Here is an 18,858-nt window from a genome sequence, read left to right as displayed (position 1 = left end):
TCCGAGAATGGACTGCGGTTCAATAGCATTGACGTGAGAAGGCATCGCCCTGTGAGGCAGAAACAAAAGATACTGCCGTATATGTCATTCGAGTAATGCTTGGCCAACGCACATCGTTACCGGGTTCACCAAAGCCGAGAGCTTACCAAAAGTCTTGGCCATATCATGGATTTGAGCAAACGTGCCTTATTCCCATAGTTCAATTGAGAAAGTGCGTATCGACACTGACGAACCCTCCATCGGTAGAGTTCAGGTTTATACGCTCAAATGGCTTGTGATTGTCATTTCCTGATTCGATAATGCCTCATCCCATATCTCGTCGCGTTGATCGTATTCCCGCGACGAAATCAAGAGCTCTTTCTCATGCGAGACCCTAGCGGCACCTCCAAGCCTTGCGCCCCACAAGTCCCTTCCCGTAAGATCGCGTAGGCGAATCATAAATCACCGCCAAGGTGGTTGCATGCCATTCGGGCTCCACAATTTGGAAAGTAGATCGCTCCTTCCCCGTGTCAATGTCACCTGTGCACCTCAGGGTTTCAGGCGACAGGGGTAGAAGGGTAAGAAAGTTAGTTTAGATGATAAAAATACTCAGGCAACTCTAGACCATACTTAGGGGGTTCTAGTCTAGTTGTTTTTAGTATCCTACCTCCAGGTCAGAAGTCTTTTTGCTCACTGATGCCTGCGCCTGCACCTGCACTGCACGAAGCTTGGGTTGTGTCGGGTGCGACTTCCAATGAGGTCGACGTCACCTCATTGACTTGGCGCTATGTTAGGTTGTAGCTCTGAAGGAAGGATGTATGAGCTGAGCTTGAGGGTGGGTTGGACCTGCCCGACAACATTAAATAACACCCTCTCCCCACCTCCAAAGTGAAACACTTACAACTTCCATTGTCACAGACATTCCATCACCAAACAAAACAACTTCGATCATCCAGTACTTCACAACTTCTTTGATCAACCCTAAACAACCTTCAAGCCATTTCTCGAATCAACACAACACACCACACTTCACACTTCACAATGTCGTCCACTGAGGGCATGATCAACGGCGGCGGAAGCTCTTCCGCAAACCCAACCAAGGCTCCTGTGATGGAGGGCAACGGAGGCTTCATGGCCCAGCACAAGATGGCAGTTGAGCCCCCCAAGAAAGAAGATCTCCAGCGCAGTTATGCGACTGTTGTCGAGAACGACGCCAACCCCAAGGGTTGGTATGGCTCAATGAGTAAGTATCAGTGATCACGAAATGCATGATATCAACACATCAACTAACACCTTCAGTGAATGCCCTTGGAACCATCATTGGAACCATGGGTGCCGTACCCTGCTGCATTATCTGCCCCAACCCCTTCAAGGAGGTCAACCAGGGCAACGTCGGTCTCGTCACGAAGTTCGGAAAGTTCTACAAGGCTGTCGATCCTGGTCTGGTTAATATCAACCCTCTCAGCGAGCGACTCATTCAGATCGATGTCAAGATTCAGACCACAGAGGTGCCCGAGCAGATTTGCATGACCAAGGACAACGTTACTCTTCGCTTGACCTCAGTTATCTACTACCACATTGTCTCTCCTCACAAGGCTGCTTTCGGTATTAACAACGTGAAGCAAGCTCTCATGGAACGCACTCAGACCACTCTCCGCCACGTTGTCGGTGCTCGCGTTCTTCAGGATGTCATCGAGCGCCGTGAGGAGATTGCTCAGTCCATTGGAGAAATCATTGAGGACGTTGCCGCTGGATGGGGTGTTCAGGTCGAGAGCATGCTCATCAAGGACATTGTCTTCAGCCAGGAGCTGCAGGAGTCACTGTCCATGGCTGCTCAGAGCAAGCGTATTGGTGAAAGCAAGATCATTGCCGCTAAGGCTGAGGTAACATTCTGCATCCTTTTTCGCTTGGTCACATATGACTAACATACTCCTCCTAGGTTGAATCCGCCAAGCTTATGCGACAAGCTGCCGATATCTTGAGCTCGGCTCCTGCCATGCAGATCCGATACCTGGAGGCTATGCAAGCCATGGCCAAGTCTGCTAACAGCAAGGTCATCTTCTTGCCTGCGGCCAATCAGACCATGGGTAACGCTCTCAATGCGGCCATGGCCAACCAAACTGGCGAATCCAGCGGCCGTGCCCTGGATATCGAAAACGACTTTGGAGGTCAGGACCCAGGTTTCCAACAGGCCATGAACGCCCGCGTCGTGGAGAACATCTAAACAAGGCGTTCTTCCCTCGTGCGTATTACATTGAGGCAATGGGCTAACGCTTGAGGGTTCCCGTTTTGGGTTCTAGCCTGGTCTACTTGATTTCGGAAGCATTGCCCTCGCCTGCTCTCTTCTCGTCTTCACCAGAGCTACACCCCAGCTTTGCTCCTCTAACTCAACTGAATGACCTGTCACGTTTTTGCTTTCAACGCTACACTCTGATACCCATCTCAACGACAACCGCCATCGCTCGTTGCGCTTTTCAAATTTTAGTGTATGTATTCTACTTTCTTCTTCTATCGAGGGAGCGGTGGTGGATAGGGGTGGTATCTTGTGCTTTTATTTTTGGTGATGGATACCCTTGGTTTGCTCAGATGAGCATTTAATGAGGATGGTTTCTGGATGATCTCTTAACGTCATGGAAAATACCCAATCGCTATGAATATACCCTTTTCCTTCTGATGTTGCTGTGTTTGTGGAGTACTTCATATGTCCGTGAAACCGAAAGAACTCTTATGGACTGTGATAATCTTGAATTGCCAAACCGTGATATTTTCTCGTCGGTGACAAAAAAGACTTGGGTAACTTTGGAAGGATTCTAGACTAATTATTTCTGGCACCCTGGTTGAAGAACGCCGGTTTGTTGCTCCTCGAGGCCCCAAAATGAGTGAACAGAACCAAGACAACCTCATACATATTCATGGAAAAGTGACAAGTCACATTGCATGACACTCCCAGATCATCACAACTAGCTACATAGGTAGTAGTTCATTTAGCAATCACAATCTCCAGGGCAGGCCAAACTTGAGGATTAACTTTTAAACTTGACAATTTTCTCTTCTATATCCCTCTGTTCACCCTCCCGTAATGATACATCAAAAGCATAGTAAATTCCTCTCCAGAAGTCATCGCGCATCCACCCAGGGGACGGGGGAGGGGACAGAGGGTCAAGTTGAAAATACGAAAAAGGGATAAAACCAAATCACGCCAATATGCCCTCCACCCAAACGCCAGCCAGCCAGGAAACAAGGTGCGGGCAGAAGATGCCATGCCAGGAGTCTCTCAGGTATCATATATCTACACATCGGGAACCGTCCAATAGTCTGTTGTTGGGTTGACTTGAAATATGATCTTTCGTTTTGGAGCGGATTCTTCGTCAGTGTTTAGACGAGTACGAGTAAAGCAGGTAGGATGAGATTGGTAACCTCAGAAGTCCTACAATTGTGTCCGATTCAGCATCGTCACGACTTGCGCCGTGGACGTTTACTTGAGGGCCTCTAAGCCTCAGAGTGTCGCTTCTTCTTCTTCTGCTTCTTCTCCTTCTTGGGCTCCTCGTCTTCTGAGTCGTCGTGCTTGCGCTTCTTCTTGCCATCGATCTCCTCGGCGGCGGGTTGCGACTTGGAAGGTGTCGCCTTCTCCTCAGCCTTTCGCAGCTTCTTGAGTTCCTTCTTGCTAATGACCTTGGGTGTGCCATCGGCGTTCAGCTCAACGTCACCTCGCTCGTACTTGCGCTTGAACTTCTTGACTGAGATACCGGCCTCCTTGGCAAGGCGCTCGTAATCGGCCTCGGAGAGCTTCTTGGGCTTGCCAGGAGTGGCAACCTCGTCATCGCTGTCCTCAGCGTCCTTCATCTCCTCGTCAACCTCCTCGATGAGCTTCTTGGCCTTCTTGAGCTTCTTGGCGGGAGTAGCTTCGGTGGTCTCCTCATCATCGGCAACACCATCGGCGTCACCGTTGTATCGGCGGGTCTCCTTGAGAGTGAACTGACCAGCACCAACAATTTCACCAGAGGGGGTGACGTTGGCGCCCTTGGGCAGAAGAGGCTTGCCCTCGAGCTTGCGGAGTTGGTTCTCAAGCTTGATGCGGTTGCTGAGACCAAGGATAGCGCGCTCCTCCTCATCGGCGTCGTCTTCGGCATCACCTAGGGCATCCACACGGAGACCTAGAGCAGCCTTGGCAGACAGCATACGAGCGATCTTACCCTTGTTTCGGCCGGTGGCCTGACCGATGAGTGAAGAGTGGTAGATGAGACCATACTTGGGTGTATCGTGCTTGGTCTTGAGGGCGCGGAAGAGGGCCTTCTCGGCACCGAGGATCTGAATGGTGGAACCAGGAGACTTGGCCAAGCTGATGAGAGAACCAGCGTGGGCAATGAGACGGGCACCGACGAGGTAGCCGACGAGAGCAGTCAGGTTGGGAGCGATAGCGCGCATGCGGCTCTCGAGATACGAGGACAGCTGTGTTCGGTAGTTTGAGTAGACAATGACTTGGTCAGCCAAGAGCTTAATGTTGTCGAGATCCTCGTCGGTGATCTCGGTACCCATGCTAATCTCGGCAGCAGCCTTGATGGAAGTCTCAATCTCCTCGGGAAGGATCTCGGAGAGGTCGCTATCGGCAATGTTGGTGCGCATGCCAACAGCGAGAATGACGCGAGCGTAAGCCAAGTTGTCGTTCAGGATCTTGGCCATCTCAGGGAAATGCCATCCGTACCACTCCTTGGTTCGCATAGCATAGACGTTGAGCTCCTTGTCGAGGTCGTCGAGGAGCTTGATAGCCTGGATGATCATGGAGTCGACCTTATCGGCAGAGAACTTGAGCTTGTGGCGCGACATGGAGTGAGAAAGACCCAGGGCCATGCGGTCAAAGTTCTCCTCGAGCAGTCCAGGGATAAGGTTGGGAAGTCCACCTCGAATACCACGGAAGAGGTCCATGGTGTTGGAGCCAGAAACAGGAGAAATGTTGAGCGAGGGCATGTTAGAGATGGCAGTGCCCAGCTTCATATCGGCGACGGCGAGCGAAGCCTTCTTCTCGGACTTGAGGTCGTCGAGGAGTTGGGTGAGAAGCTCAGGGACCTTGCCCTCCTTGAGCGACGCAGCTTCTTCGAGAGCGGTAGCGGCGCTGTCGAACTTGACAAACTTCTTGAGCTTGAGCCTATCAAGGGTAAATATGTCAGCAAGGTACTTGATGGTATTTCGGCAATTGGCGATGGTCCACTCTGCCATTGGAGACATTTTTGGGTGTTCAATGGCTTGAGTTTTCGCAAGTAAAAAAGTGTTCAAAAAACTTACATCTCAACGACCTTCTCAGGTCGTCCAAGCTCAGCAGCGAGTTCCTCGTTCTTGAGCATCTTCTTGTCAGTAGCCTTGAACAGGCCATAGCTGCCAATAATTAGCCCGGCTTCCTAGATCTTCACCTGCCTCGCCATCATGAATTGACAATGGTCGAGGTCAAGATCGGGAGTCGCGACTTACCCTGCCGGCGTCTCGGCAAGCACAAAGAGCGACATGGTGAATTAGTTTTGGTTCCTTCCTTCTGGTCTCGCTCTATTCGATTGGCGTCGTGGCTTCCTCGCGAGGCACAGTCCGGTCTGTTGTGCGCGGCTACGAAAGGAAAGATCGAGGGTGGGCTGGCGATGGAAAAATTTCAGATGAAGCTTGGGAAGGTTCCACTCATTTTTTTTTGGTCTTGGTCCTGGCGCGGAAAGTGTGATGCAGGTTCTTCGGCTGCCGGAAGTACTTGCCTCCGGTTTCTACATCAGGTACGTACCCCCAGCCACTGACTCCTGGCCACTCACGTGTCGACGCTCGCGACAGGATGTCTGGGCAAGCTTGCGTCGCAGGCTGAGGGTTGTTAGGCGGCCAACTTAAACAATCCAGTTAATTCATCGCCTCGGCCACGAAGACGTTCTATAATCCTCAAGGCCTCAACTACGACAGATTAAGATCGAACGTATTACCACGGACGAGAATCAAGATGGAGGGCCTTCTCTACAACGTCAACGGCGGGTGCGTATTAGCTTGAAGATGGAGCTTCATACGAGTGGTTCTGGAGACTAATCATAAGGAACAGCTACGTCGAAGGAATTGTCCGAGGCTACCGCAACGGTCTTCTCACAGGCGCTGCCTATAACAACTTGACTCAATGCGAGACGATTGATGGTACGCGACGATGACTTCATCACCAACTTCATTAAACTAACGGCCACAAGATCTCAAGCTTCAGCTTGGTCCTTCATATGGCGATTTTCTCGCTTCCCTACCACCTAACCCCTCTACGTCAGCTCTCGCAGCCAAGACCACCGACAAGCTTATCTCAGAGTTCCGATATGTGCGCGCTCAAGCTGTCGGCTCCCTCGCTACCTTTATGGACTACGTCACCTACGGCTACATGATCGACAACGTCGCCCTTCTCATCACAGGAACCCTCCATGAGCGTGATACCCGTGAGCTCCTTGAGCGATGCCATCCTCTGGGATGGTTCGAGACTATGCCAGTTCTCTGCGTTGCTACAAACATCGAGGAACTTTACAACAGTGTGCTTATCGAAACCCCTCTTGCTCCATACTTCAAGGGCAGTCTTAGCCACCAGGATCTTGACGAGCTAAACATTGAGATTGTCCGAAACACACTCTACAAAAACTACCTCGAGGACTTTTACAACTTTGTCAACACTCACCCTGAGATGGCTGGTACACCCACTGCTGAGGTCATGTCTGAGATTCTCGAGTTCGAGGCTGACCGCCGAGCCATCAACATCACCCTCAACTCTTTCGGCACAGATCTTTCCAAGCAAGACCGTAACAAGCTCTATCCCAACTTTGGAAAGCTATACCCCGAAGGAACTCTCATGCTCTCCCGAGCTGAGGACCCTGAGGGTGTTCGCCTGGCAGTTGATGGTGTTCATGACTACAAGTCTTTCTTTGATGCCATCTCAGTCGGTGGCGGACCCTCGGGACCTGGAAACATGGGTGGCGGCGCTGGTGAGACTAAGACGCTGGAGGATATGTTTTACCAGAAGGAGATGGAGATTTCCAAGAACGCTTTCACCAGGCAGTTCACTCACGCCATTGTCTACGCTTGGGTGAAGCTCCGAGAACAGGTTAGTACATCCCAACATGAGTGGTACTCATGAGACTAACAAATCACAGGAAATCCGCAATATCACCTGGATTGCCGAATGCATAGCTCAGAACCAGAAAGAGCGCATCGGCAACTACATTAGCGTCTTTTAAATCGAGTATAGGTATTGGCATCGTTTTCATTTTTAGCAGGATTTTGTGTAGTATAGCAGCAACTGAGCTCGTAATGGCACGGATTAGTTCCCACACTGGCGCAAAGGACAGATAGGTAGATGCAAAAGGCGGCATCGTCGCTCCATCTTTCAGGTGGCTTGTATTGTACATAGAGAGAAACAAGTTATTCTACAAAATCATCTCAGCTCCCGCTCTGTCTTTACAGCGAGATCTGGTCCTTCCATGTCGCAGGTGTAAGACCCAGCTTCTCAACCATGTGAGTCCATCGCTCACTTCCCCTCTCCTTACGGTCCATGTACTTCATAAGCTTTTGTCGACGGTGCAGCAATAATCTCAAGTTTCGCTTATTGTGCTTATCCTTGTATCCCCTGTTGATCTGCAGAGCCTGAGAGAGGTTGTTGATCTTGGTTGTCAAGATAGCAATCTGAACCTCGGAGCTGCCTGTATCAGGACCGCTCCGGACCGGCATTTGCACTTTGTTGCGATGAATTGACTTTGGCTTGGGTTTCAGAACCTGGTCTGTGTTGTGACGGCCGAATTCCTCAACGATTCGTCTCACGTTGGCGTGGAAGCGGTCCTTTGCGCTGCTGTTGCTGAGCGATGTGATACGGCGCAGGGCCTCAATGGCCTTCTGGTGGCGCTGCTCGTGTTGCTTCGCCTTATCCACTCCGCTTTCGGGTTCCATCTGTGACTCGACCACGCCGATCATGGGCTTGGTAAGAGTATATGCGTGCTTGACAGCCTCAGAGAGTTCAGAGTCGGTAAGGAAGTAATTTCGTAGTTCCGGAGATGTCGGTAGCTCATGTGCCTCGGCGAGCGGGTTTCCACTTCCATCTACAGGAACACGGGACGTAGCCTCTTGACCAGCCGATTCAAGAGACTCTATAAAGGGAGTTGTCTTTCCCTTGACGGGATCACCCCACGCCTCATCCCTCTCACGGGCGAGCTCCTCACGCCGTTGCACATTGGCAGCCTTTCGCTGTTGCGCCTGAGCCCATCGGTAGGGATCCTGTTTCGCCTTGCGCTTCTTCTCACGCTGGGACAAGTTGGCCGTTTGGACGATGGGGAGAAAGTTGGGGGTAGCGGGCTTTGCGGCGGGTCGGAGGCAGACTGAACAATTGATTAGCATTGAAGAAGCTAATGGCTACAATAGATACATACGGTTCAATGTGCCAAAGCGCGGCAGCGCCGGTATTCTAGGGGGCATGATTGAAGCATCAACCTACTGCTTTGATACAGAGACTGATGGATTGTCGTCCTTCCAAAGCCCGCCCCAAATTTTCCTTAGCCCACCTTGCCAATGCCGTACTGGGAGCCCGCTGGGCCGCTGAGTACCGAAACAGATTAGCCTATTTGTCACGTGGAGATACTGCACTTCGATCTCTTATCGCGCCGCTAACCCATGTTCAGCCTAGCGTATCCATCAGGGCTTCCCACCTCCCACATTTTGATGGTCTCAAAATTCAGTCGCGAACTTCTCGATTTTGCGATTCTCTGCACGCAACACCACAATCCTCTTCGCCGTCACCTTCCAAGCCATCCTTCCTTTTCGTCACCCAAGACAAGAGAAGATAATCCGTCAAGATGGCTCCCTCCAACCTGCCCGCCCTCTTCAACGCTACCAGCCAGGACATTGAGACCCTCCTGGCTGCTCAGTGCCACCTCGGCTCCAAGAACCTCCAGGTTCACATGGAGAACTACCTCTGGAAGACCCGTGCCGATGGTGTCAACGTCATCAACGTCGGCAAGACCTGGTATGTTTGAATTGGAATTTTTATGGGAGTTTTGGGCTTCAAGATTGTCTATTTGGAGGGGGCGTTGGAAGCGCATATTCGATATTCGAAAAATGAAACTATTCAGAGGAGGGGCAGAAAATCTTGAAACCAAAACACCAAATATTCTCGCGCACAATTGCTAACCGCGCATCTCACAGGGAGAAGATCGTTCTGGCTGCCCGTATCATCGCTGCCGTCGACAACCCCGCCGATATCTGTGTCATCTCTGCCCGTCCCTACGGTCAGCGTGCCGTCCTCAAGTTCGCCGCCCACACTGGTGCCACCGCCATCGCTGGTCGCTTCACCCCCGGTTCCTTCACCAACTACATCACCCGATCTTTCAAGGAGCCCCGTCTGATCATCGTCACCGACCCCCGCACCGACGCCCAGGCCATCAAGGAGGCTTCCTACGTCAACATCCCCGTCATTGCCCTCGCCGACACTGACTCTCCCACCGAGTACGTTGACGTTGCCATCCCCACCAACAACAAGGGTCGCCACGCCATCGGTGCCGTCTGGTGGATGCTCGCCCGTGAGGTCCTCCGCCTCCGTGGTACCATCTACAACCGCGAGACCCCCTGGGACGTCATGGTCGATCTTTACTTCTGTATGTCTCCCTCTCAACTAACACCAGCAACATGCACTGACAACTCGCAGACCGTGACCCCGAGGCTGAGGCTGAGGACAAGGTTGAGGAGGAGAAGCTCCCCGGCGCTGACGAGGAGGGTCCCGCCGCCATCGAGTCCGGCTTCCAGAACACCGCTGGTGGTGACTGGGAGACTCCCGCCGCTGGCTTCGCTGGTGCCACCGGTGCCGCTGCCCCCGGCTGGGACGGTGCTGCTGGTGAGGAGTGGGGTGCTGCCCCCGCCAACACCGAGTGGGCTGCTTCCGCCGAGGCCCCCAAGGACTCTCAGTGGTAGGGTACTGAGGCCCAGGAGGGTGATGGCCAGGGACACCAAGAGCCTGCCATTGACTGGTAAAACAAGAATTCAAAAAAGAGGATACCAAAGCAAATTCAAAACAGACACTGAATCTGAACACATTTGGAACGGTTTTACGACGAGAGAGGCAGAGAGCAGAAAAGCGTGTGGATGTGTGTTGTGGTTCAATCAAACTATTCGACAACGTTAACCTTTTCCTTTTCCCCCCTTTCGATAACACAATCTTTCTTGCTGACTATCTTACGAATTAACATCCGTGGGAATTGAGGTTTTCAACTCGGCGGTGCTAATGAGGGAAAGATACTCTCCTCCTTGTCTTTTGGGATGGAGAGGGAAAGCCCTGCGCTGCTGAGGGGATGGACTTAATCGTTATCCCGCCTTGTTTCTATGGAATTTGTATTGATGCGAGAAAAGTCAAAATATGAGTCGTCTGACCTGGGTTTACCCATGACATGATTGAGTGCCGTAAACATGCTTGTGAAGTCTTGTGTTATTCGTAAATCTGTAGACTAACTTGGTGACGATCATTACTTGCATCGGCTTCATTAAGAAAAAAAATCATTTTCACGTAGGTAGTTAAGATAGAACCAACTCATCGTAAACATGGTATCAATTGTCAATCCTCACAACATCTACTCATCCTAATCCCTATGCTATATCAACAACCAACTTCCCTCACCCCAACCTATCGTTAACACTAATTAAAGTGAATCCAAAACTGGCCGTTCTATCAACTGAGAAACCAGAAAAAAAAAGGGAACAAAACGCAACATGACGCTTGCGCAGTGCGGGTATGATCAAAAACCAGGATGAGAGAAAACCCCATAGATGAAATCGTGTGAAATACACAAAAAGAAAGCTTGCCCAACTCCTTGCTTTGTGTCCCAAATGCTGTTGATGATTATGTTGTATGTCTCGGGGAGAAAAAGAGAAAACTCCTGGTGTGGTGGTATGTGAACGAGTTATGAGATGGGGTATAATGTGAAGGCATGCTGGGTATGCTCTTCTTGTGGTGTTGAAACATAGGAAATGAAACGCCGTTTGGGTCGGTGAGTCATAAATCGTTATTATCGTTCCCGTATGTGTATGAGTGTAAAAATGTGGTGGGTAAACCGCATGGTTGTAGAGTTTATTCGAGCATTTCCGAGTGACGTCGAATGTCCTCGTCGCTCAAAGCGCTCATCCAGAGACAGCGCTCAGTGATGCCTTCAATGGGCTGGAACTTGTATCGGGTGCTGGCCTCCAACAGCCTAAGCAGTGTCTTGACAACAGAGGCCGCAATGCGACATCGTTCAAAATTGATCAAGGGAGGCGTTGTAGGGGAGCCAGCCATCTCAGATGGTCGCTGAGCATTGTAAAGCAGATCGTGGGTATAGATACCAACGAAAGGAATACAGCCTTGGTCAGAGCCAACTTCCATCTCCGCACGTAGGTTGTAGAAGTTGCGCATAGGAGTGACCAGCTTCTCAAGATCTTGCAGGGTCTTCAGGTCTTGAGGAGCGACATGCTGCCAAGTCTTGGTGAGTCTAGCGACTTCGTTGCTCGACAGGGCGATGGTAAGCTGAGCGAGGGTAGCAAAGTTGCGGTATCGGCGACAGTGAGTGGCGATATGAATGTACTTGGTGATACATCTTACTCTCTCCTCTAGGCCCTGCGTCAAGACAATCTCAGAGATGGCCCATTTGACCATGATGTTGAAGCGAGCAATGACTACTTCAACTCCATGGGCGTCAGAGTTACGGAGGAAGTCAACCCACGATCGAGAGTCGCTATGAGCAGCATCCTTCCAGTTCATGTCAATGAGCTCCTTCCAGTCAATCTCGTTCAGCGCGTCCTTTTCAATGAGTGTGAACTGTTGAGCTAGGATCTCCGAGTCGAAAGCCAGGATGAATGGCAAGTGAGCAGAATACTTGTTGCTCTCAAAGGAGTCCACCTTGGCAACTTGACGAAGTGCATCGGTTGATGCTTGATCAGCTGTCTGAACGTACGCAGCGGTGGGTGTAGTCTCAGGAGTTGGGGGAAGAGGCTTCTGGCCCCAAACTTGATCCTCGTGTAACTCAGGGACTGTGAAGCAGTGAGGCGGGGACATCTCCAGGGCTTGCACCAAAGTCATGGGAGGAGACGGAGGCTTGCGGTTAGGAGGTGGAGCGGGCGAGCCAAGTGGATGAGCAGGGAGCTTCACTCGAGGCAAAACACCATCACCGTATTCAGAGTCCTCGTATTCGAGAGCGTCCGCCGACATTTCCGATGAAAGGTCGCTGTCGTCGTCAAGGAACGATTGGTCCTCCTCCGCTGAGGGAGCGGTGTCGCCAGGCTTGATGCCTTCAATGCTCCGCGTCTTCTCAATAAAGTCGTAAGAAGCATGCTGTGAGTCGCCTCCATCCTCGGTATACAAGACGGTCTTGTGTGGTCGAGGCGTGGTTTCTTCATCTGAGCCCTCGAGGATCGACATGTTGGTCCAAGGGCGACCCTTCGCGGAGTCTCGATCAAGGATAGGAACAGAGGAATAGCTTTCGTGAGACGAACCAGTCAAGAATGATCTAGCTTCGGTTGTAGGTCTCTCGGGTGAGAGGCTTTGCTCTTTCGGCTTAATCAAAGGCTCTGGTTCACTATCCTCAGGATCCAGCATGAACGTCTCCCTGACCATCAACTCCTGTTCATGGTGATTCTTCTTGCGATCCGCTTCTAACTGCTCTGAAGCGATCATGACCTCGCCAATTGTCTGAGGCGGTGCTTGAAGACTGACAGCAGATTTGTGTGACTTCTTTTCGGGGAGCTTGCCCTCAAGCTTGGCCAAAGCAGACTCGATTCCGCCATCATCGTCGTCATCAGGAATTTGAGCCAGTTTCTGAGCCTCCTTTTCGAACGATGGGCGCATAGCTGGCTTGGATGAGTGAGTGCTGAATAGCGAAAGCTCTCGCTTTGGTTTGTCCGCAAGTTGTCCAACAGAGAAGGCCTCGCTTCTAGGCTGTACATACTCAATGGAGACAACCGAACCTTGACCGAAAGATCCACGACCAAAAGACGCCATCCGAGGGCTCTGCATGAAAGAGCTGCGAATTGACTCTGAGTATGTTGTTAACGAGCCAACAGATTGCGATCTCCTCAACGTAACAGGATCCAGCTCTCCCACGTTCGTGGCAGCTCGCAGGTCTCCTCCAGGTCGTCGTCGAAGAATTCGCAGAGGCGGTGGTATAGGTTCCTCGGGCTCAGGTTCCGCGATCGATTGGCCAGAAACTGTTGTGGCATCGAAACTCTGAACTGTGGATCTACGAGCGAGGCCGTTTGTAAATGAGCTGCGGCGGCGAAGAATCGAGTTCAGAGACCGATGAGTCCTGCCAGACTTGTTGCGGCGGTGGTTCTGATACGACACAGGAGGGCGGTTGCGAGTACTTCGAGCTGCTGTAGAGTATGAGACTCGGCTACCATCCTCTGATAGAGGTGCGCTAGTGACAGGGGCGAGGGTCTCGAAGTCGGGAACAAATGGCGGTAGAGGATCTTCATCCAAAGATGGCCGAACAACATGTTGGTTGAGAAGGTATGAGGAACGTCGAGGTGTGTTCCCGCCATTGCCAGCAGGAGGAGTAGAGGGGGGAGTTGGATCACCTCCCGTCAACTTGAAAGTATCTGCAAAGGCCTCAACAGAAGCATTGCTATTAGGAATTCGGTGGAGGAGCGCTGGGTCGAAAGGTGTTGTGTCATCCACGATGACAATGGATTTGCTGCCTGTAGTAATGGCCATGTCGCTAGACGGTCGATGTCTATGCTCGTGCGTAATATGATCATAGTTGGTTGTATCCATATGAGCAGCCGAGTAGTGAAAGTCTCCAGTAGGAGTCAAGGATGGGTTAGGAGACATTGGTGGTGGTAATCCGCGACGATCAGCTTCAGCAGCAGCCTCATCTCGCACCGCCTTCTTGAAATCCTCTACGATCTCAGCACCGAGCAGGTCAATTCTGACAGTCGGGCGAGCTCCGCTGGGCCTATGGCGGCTTTGGGGTACGACAGCCGTTCCAGGGATGCGATTTGTGATCGCGCCACGAGGACCAATGTTACCAAGACTGACGAGGCTCCCTTGAGTGGGAGACATGCCTTGTCCCCTAGTGCTCAAGGCTCTTCGAACAGTTCCCAGCAGCTTCTTCATACCATGTCCAGACATCGCTCCAGCGGGTATTCTTTCCTTAACAAGGCTTCGACTTTCAGGGTGAAGGCTAGGCGAAGGAACCAAGCTGGTAGAGAACTCATCCGGTTCCACATCGACAAAAGCCTGGCCAGGAGGTAACAAATTTCCACGGACAAGACTTCCGCCATATGGGGTTGTCATCATGAACTCCTGATCCTTGAATGACAGCTTATCCGTGCTGTGCTCTCGCAGAGAATCAGTCAAACTGTTGTTACGCTTGTGAGCAGCTTGAGGTCGTACACGCTTGCCAACAAGGGCACGAGGAGTCGTAGCTACTGGTCCAGTGTGATAAGCCGAGGTCGATACAGGATGAGCAGCAAGAGGGTTCGTCTGATGAGGCTGAGCAAGTTTGATCTTGCTAGGAAAAGAGCATGAAATGATGTCCATGCTGGTCATGCTGATTGGCGATGTCTGCTGTTCTGCTGAATCCCTTGCGGTTTGTCGTTCAGGGGTGCTTGGACGGTGCTCAACCACAACAGAATCTCCAACATGGCCAGCTCGAGAAATATCGGCGATGAAACTTGTTCGTTCGGCTGGACTCCTTCTTAGTGGCAGTAGACTTTCGATACGGGGCGTTTCGCCATCATCACGGTCCCAGAAAGATGGATCCAGGCTGGGATCACGATGTCCAGCAATACCACCAGGCATGATAGGAACACTAGAATCGAGGGAGTCGTCGAAATTCGGGCCATCCCAGTATAGCGCGCAAACCCTTCGCCAACACTTCTTTAATTCTCCAAGAATCTTCAGCTGAACCTTTCGAGACCGGTTGCATTGCGAAAGTTCATCCACAAAATCGTTGAGTAGTTCGCAGAACGTTTGTCGGAGGTTATAATCCACAACGAAGTCGTCCATAAAATAGTTGAGAATCCAATGTCGAAGGGCAACAAATGTACGAACACGAACAACCATGCCTGTTTCATCATCACGGGCCAAAGCCCAGCGCAGTCTTGCAATAAGCATACGGAGAAGATCCACGGGCTCCAGAAACGCTCGGAAAGTGAGAAAGAAGTCTGAGATGAGTTCATAATCGAGGAAACTGGGTGATGTGATTTCGGCAACGAGGCGCGGTGGTGTAGCAGCAATAACAGCACCAGTTGCTGCAGAATATTTTACTAATGTTCGATCATCGCAGGCCGGCTTGAATGTGAGATCATCGAACATGGCGGGTTCGACTTTAGAATTTGATTGATAGCTTGGACGAATGGTTCGAGAAGGTTGTGTGGTTGAAGGAGTCTGAGTCATGGCGGATATATTTCGAGAAATTCGCAACATCGGTACAGCCATAGAACTCGGCCTCCTTGAAGATGTTATATCAGGGTGCGAGCTATTTAGCACTCCCTGAGGTCGGCTCAGTAGCGAGGCGCTACTTGAGCGAAACTCCTCAGTGGGAGCGTACGAGGATCCGCGAATCATTGGTGTGCCTCTTCCCGTGAATCGGGGAACTCCTATGCGCCACGATGGTATCGTAATGTCAAGAAGAGGATCAGAAGTCGAATCGAAATCTTCCATAGTCCGAGGTCGGTATTCCTCCAATGGCTTCGAAATGACGATCTTGAAGGCCCCGGGTTCCGAATCTTTGGCGGCGGACACTTCGTGAACCGTGCTATCGGAAAGCGCGCGACGATGTTTCACGGGCCGGAGCGGATACTGAGAATCGTGATCGAAGTATGTTCGGGTACCGTCATAGGGTGAAGGTTCCGGTGTTGGCGTCCACTGACTAACGTGAAGTTCACTCGTCTCGTCTTGAAGCTGTTTATTTGAGATCGCATCCAAGCCTGCGGTACTGGGAGGTGTAATCGGAAAGACGAATTGGGGCTGAGGAGTTCGCTGGTACGCAGGGCGAACGGTCGGCCTGGAGAATGAGAGTCAGTCGTTTGTGGAACGCAGATGTCAAAAATACGAGCGAGCGTCGTGTTTCGTGCCAGCCACGTTGCTATCCCCAAGGCGACGGGTAGAAGGGATCACAATAAGAGCTCAGCTAAGACATCTCCCCACAAAGCGCAAGCAAAGACCGCAGAGTGAAGGGAGAGCGGGGATGTGGCTGGTAGTGACATTTTCCCAAGGGATGAGATAAATGAGGCACTAGAGGGAAACACGCGATATATCAACCCTTCACTTACCTCAAATATATGCGACCATTGTTCCCGACGTTGGCGACAGTGAATTGACGTCCTTCACGACCTGCCGATCCACCGTCTGGAGTAATCTCCCATCGAGACAGACTGCCCTGGTTATCTAGGCTGGAATCTGAGTCCTTGAGACTTCGGGTTGTGGGTTTCTTCTGGTGTATTCTTCGTTCTGAGAGGGGAACCAAGGGTTTCGCAACGATAGTCGTGGGCATGCGCGCGGTGTTGGTGGACCTAACAGAAGGCCACTTACTGGGTGTCGAGAAGCCAGGGCTGGTGTTTTCCTTTTTCTTGAGTGCTGCTACGGCAGCATTCACGTTGGGGGCTGCGACAGCGATAGCGCCTGAGCCGGAACGAGACCTGGACTGAACCGTTGATTTGGTTGACAACGGATCCTTGACAGTAGTTGCAGCAGCTGGAGGAGGTGATGGTATAGGGACTGGGACTGGGACTGGGGACGCTGCGCTGAGACCAGACGCTGGTGGCAGCGGGTCCGCGGGCGTCGAAGACTCCAGGGCCTCCATGGCACGGCAAGGCCGCTCGCAGGCGCGTTGCCTGTCGTCACGTCAGGAGAGGGCAGAGCTGACGGTGCTCAAAGCGATAGAGGAGCTGACAATCAAGGCATTGAGTTAGCAGCGATCGTTTCAGAGGCTGAGCAAGTCGGCGCGCATATCGTGGGTTTATGCTGGGGCGCGCGTGGTGGAGAGTGACGAGATGGAGATGGTAATGAATGGGGGGAAGGGAAAGAGAGAATAAAGGGAACGCGGCGAGTCCGAACTGGAGAAATGATTGATATGAAGAAAGTGAGAATTAGTTGGCTTGTGCCCATCCCACCATCAACAACATTAGATTGCCATGTTATGCTAGTCCAGTTCAAGTGTGCGTGTTGTGCACTGTAAATTAATTACCAGTAACCAGACCAACCTGAGGCCTGGCGAGACCGACAAGCATGGAATACCTTGTCGAGTTTCGAACATTGGGTAGACAAACCTTGAAAAGGGTGGATCTGATGTCATAAAGTAACAATAAAACAAAACTTACATGATAAAGCCATAAAGCAAAAAGAGACTCGACTCGATTCTAGGGGAGAGTTGTCGTTGTTGTCGTTGCCATTCGAGTACCGGACACTTTCAATGATCGTCGGAGCGAGACAGTTCAGCTCAGCCAGAGACAGAGGGGTCGTCGTGACTGTTTGTAAAGAGAGAGAGAGAGGATCGAAATAAGACGTGTAACTTTGGTTAGTGAATAACGGGCACACGATACAGTACAACAACAATAGACCCTTGTCAAAGCCCTTTTGTCTCTCTCACACACTCGTTCAAAAAAGCAAAGAGAAGGGGAAGGGAAAGAAGAAAAGAGATCCTTTTTTTCTCAAGAGGCGGCAATTGGGGGAAACTCAAAAACCTCTCTCAGAGGCCAGACAAGACGAGACAAGAGAGAGGGCGGACGGGAGATGGGCCTTGAATGGCGCGGGCTGGACCTGGACTTGGGTTGGCACATGGGATAGGATGGGATGGGATAGAGGAGGGTGTGGGGCTGGCATTAGTCTAGCACTTAAGAATAGCAGTAATTGATTCAGGTCATCTTGTAGCTGTACTACAAATCTCGGTGAGAATACAGTCGGGCTGAAGGTAGAGATACTTTCACCCGCTGTATTCCTCTCTGAGCCGAACCCAGTGGAAGGGTTGCTGGTGGGTTAGTCCAGCTGTCTCCCGTCTTTCAAAGTCGACTTCACAAGCCTGATTGGCGATTCCAGCTTCAGCTAACTTGACACGAACGGTTTGCCTCAAGCTAAACAGAAGCAGGGAGTCATGAACAGCAATTCGTATCTGTCTCTATGTCTCCTCTCATCATTATCATCACAAGATGAGGTCTTCTTACTGTATGTACTTGAGCAAAAAGCAAAGAGCAGGGTATGTCCATGCCGTTGGTTACCACGCTTCCTCTTCACAAGCCTCAATCGGCACACAAAAGTATCGAGTACCCGCCGTTCATCCCTCAACGGCTCAACAGCTCGGCCCGTGTCGCATACAAAAGATCCCCTGCAAACCCCTGCCATTTGCATATTGCAAGGTACTCTGTACCTGCACTCTGCCATGCTTTGACGTTGCAGCCAGAACACCGGCCAAAAGTACCTGCTACCTACCACGGGCACGCTCGAGTCAATCAATATTCGTACAGATTTTCCCTCCTTTGGGCGGCGGAGCTAAGGTAGGAGGAGTTGTTAGAGTTAATGCCCAGTTTTGTCGATCAGAGGGGAAATCTTGGGTATCAATTCTGATAGAGTTTTTGCTCTTGCAAATCTGATCGGAACGTTCCATGAGGGGATTTCCTTGCAGGCGTTGATTGAGTGAAGGGACGGGACGGGGACTGTACGATAATTACTGCACTGTGACTACAGGCGGGGGTTGAGAGCGAAATCGTTCCAGAAAGAGAATCCCATGACCGAGGATGCAGCGCAGCTAATGCATCATGCATGAGCCCATCACGTTTTCCTGCTCTTGGCGTTAATCCGTGTTTTTTTCTTTTCTCATCACAGTCAATCACTATTCTTCTCTCCTCTGTTTCCCTCCATCTTGAAACCGGCAACATTTGAGCATCAGTCCA

General features: G+C 51.3%; 6 protein-coding genes across 6 annotated transcripts; 3 read left to right on the top strand and 3 right to left on the bottom strand.

Moving 5' to 3' along the window:
- Positions 1 to 1,020: 1,020 nt before the first annotated feature.
- Positions 1,021 to 2,203, top strand: FTJAE_1942 (stomatin; the record flags this gene model as incomplete). Its single annotated transcript, XM_037348084.1, has 3 exons — positions 1,021 to 1,222; positions 1,279 to 1,862; positions 1,919 to 2,203. The coding sequence occupies 3 exons, from the start codon at positions 1,021 to 1,023 to the stop codon at positions 2,201 to 2,203; spliced, it is 1,071 nt and encodes a 356-aa protein (XP_037210902.1).
- Positions 2,204 to 3,468: 1,265 nt separating this feature from the next.
- On the bottom strand, positions 3,469 to 5,477 carry FTJAE_1941 (nucleolar NOP58; the record flags this gene model as incomplete). The annotated part of the gene is made up of 3 exons (XM_037348083.1): positions 3,469 to 5,122; positions 5,260 to 5,349; positions 5,443 to 5,477. 3 exons carry the CDS (start codon positions 5,475 to 5,477, stop codon positions 3,469 to 3,471), a joined length of 1,779 nt encoding a protein of 592 aa, XP_037210901.1.
- Positions 5,478 to 5,944: 467 nt separating this feature from the next.
- On the top strand, positions 5,945 to 7,202 carry FTJAE_1940 (vacuolar ATP synthase subunit d; the record flags this gene model as incomplete). The annotated part of the gene is made up of 4 exons (XM_037348082.1): positions 5,945 to 5,976; positions 6,041 to 6,129; positions 6,180 to 7,069; positions 7,119 to 7,202. The coding sequence occupies 4 exons, from the start codon at positions 5,945 to 5,947 to the stop codon at positions 7,200 to 7,202; spliced, it is 1,095 nt and encodes a 364-aa protein (XP_037210900.1).
- Positions 7,203 to 7,422: 220 nt separating this feature from the next.
- Positions 7,423 to 8,430, bottom strand: FTJAE_1939 (ribosomal S15 precursor (mitochondrial); the record flags this gene model as incomplete). Its single annotated transcript, XM_037348080.1, has 2 exons — positions 7,423 to 8,333; positions 8,385 to 8,430. The coding sequence occupies 2 exons, from the start codon at positions 8,428 to 8,430 to the stop codon at positions 7,423 to 7,425; spliced, it is 957 nt and encodes a 318-aa protein (XP_037210899.1).
- Positions 8,431 to 8,807: 377 nt separating this feature from the next.
- Positions 8,808 to 9,918, top strand: FTJAE_1938 (40s ribosomal s0; the record flags this gene model as incomplete). The annotated part of the gene is made up of 3 exons (XM_037348079.1): positions 8,808 to 8,977; positions 9,157 to 9,605; positions 9,656 to 9,918. The coding sequence occupies 3 exons, from the start codon at positions 8,808 to 8,810 to the stop codon at positions 9,916 to 9,918; spliced, it is 882 nt and encodes a 293-aa protein (XP_037210898.1).
- Positions 9,919 to 11,068: 1,150 nt separating this feature from the next.
- FTJAE_1937 (LTE1 GDP GTP exchange factor) lies at positions 11,069 to 16,775 on the bottom strand (the record flags this gene model as incomplete). Its single annotated transcript, XM_037348078.1, has 2 exons — positions 11,069 to 15,977; positions 16,246 to 16,775. 2 exons carry the CDS (start codon positions 16,773 to 16,775, stop codon positions 11,069 to 11,071), a joined length of 5,439 nt encoding a protein of 1,812 aa, XP_037210897.1.
- Between the last annotated feature and the right edge of the window lie 2,083 nt (positions 16,776 to 18,858).

This window comes from Fusarium tjaetaba (genome assembly GCF_013396195.1).
Source record: "Fusarium tjaetaba strain NRRL 66243 chromosome Unknown NRRL66243_c0000035, whole genome shotgun sequence".
Taxonomy (NCBI): Eukaryota; Fungi; Ascomycota; class Sordariomycetes; order Hypocreales; family Nectriaceae; genus Fusarium; species Fusarium tjaetaba.
This window is presented reverse-complemented; position numbering and strand designations above follow the sequence as displayed.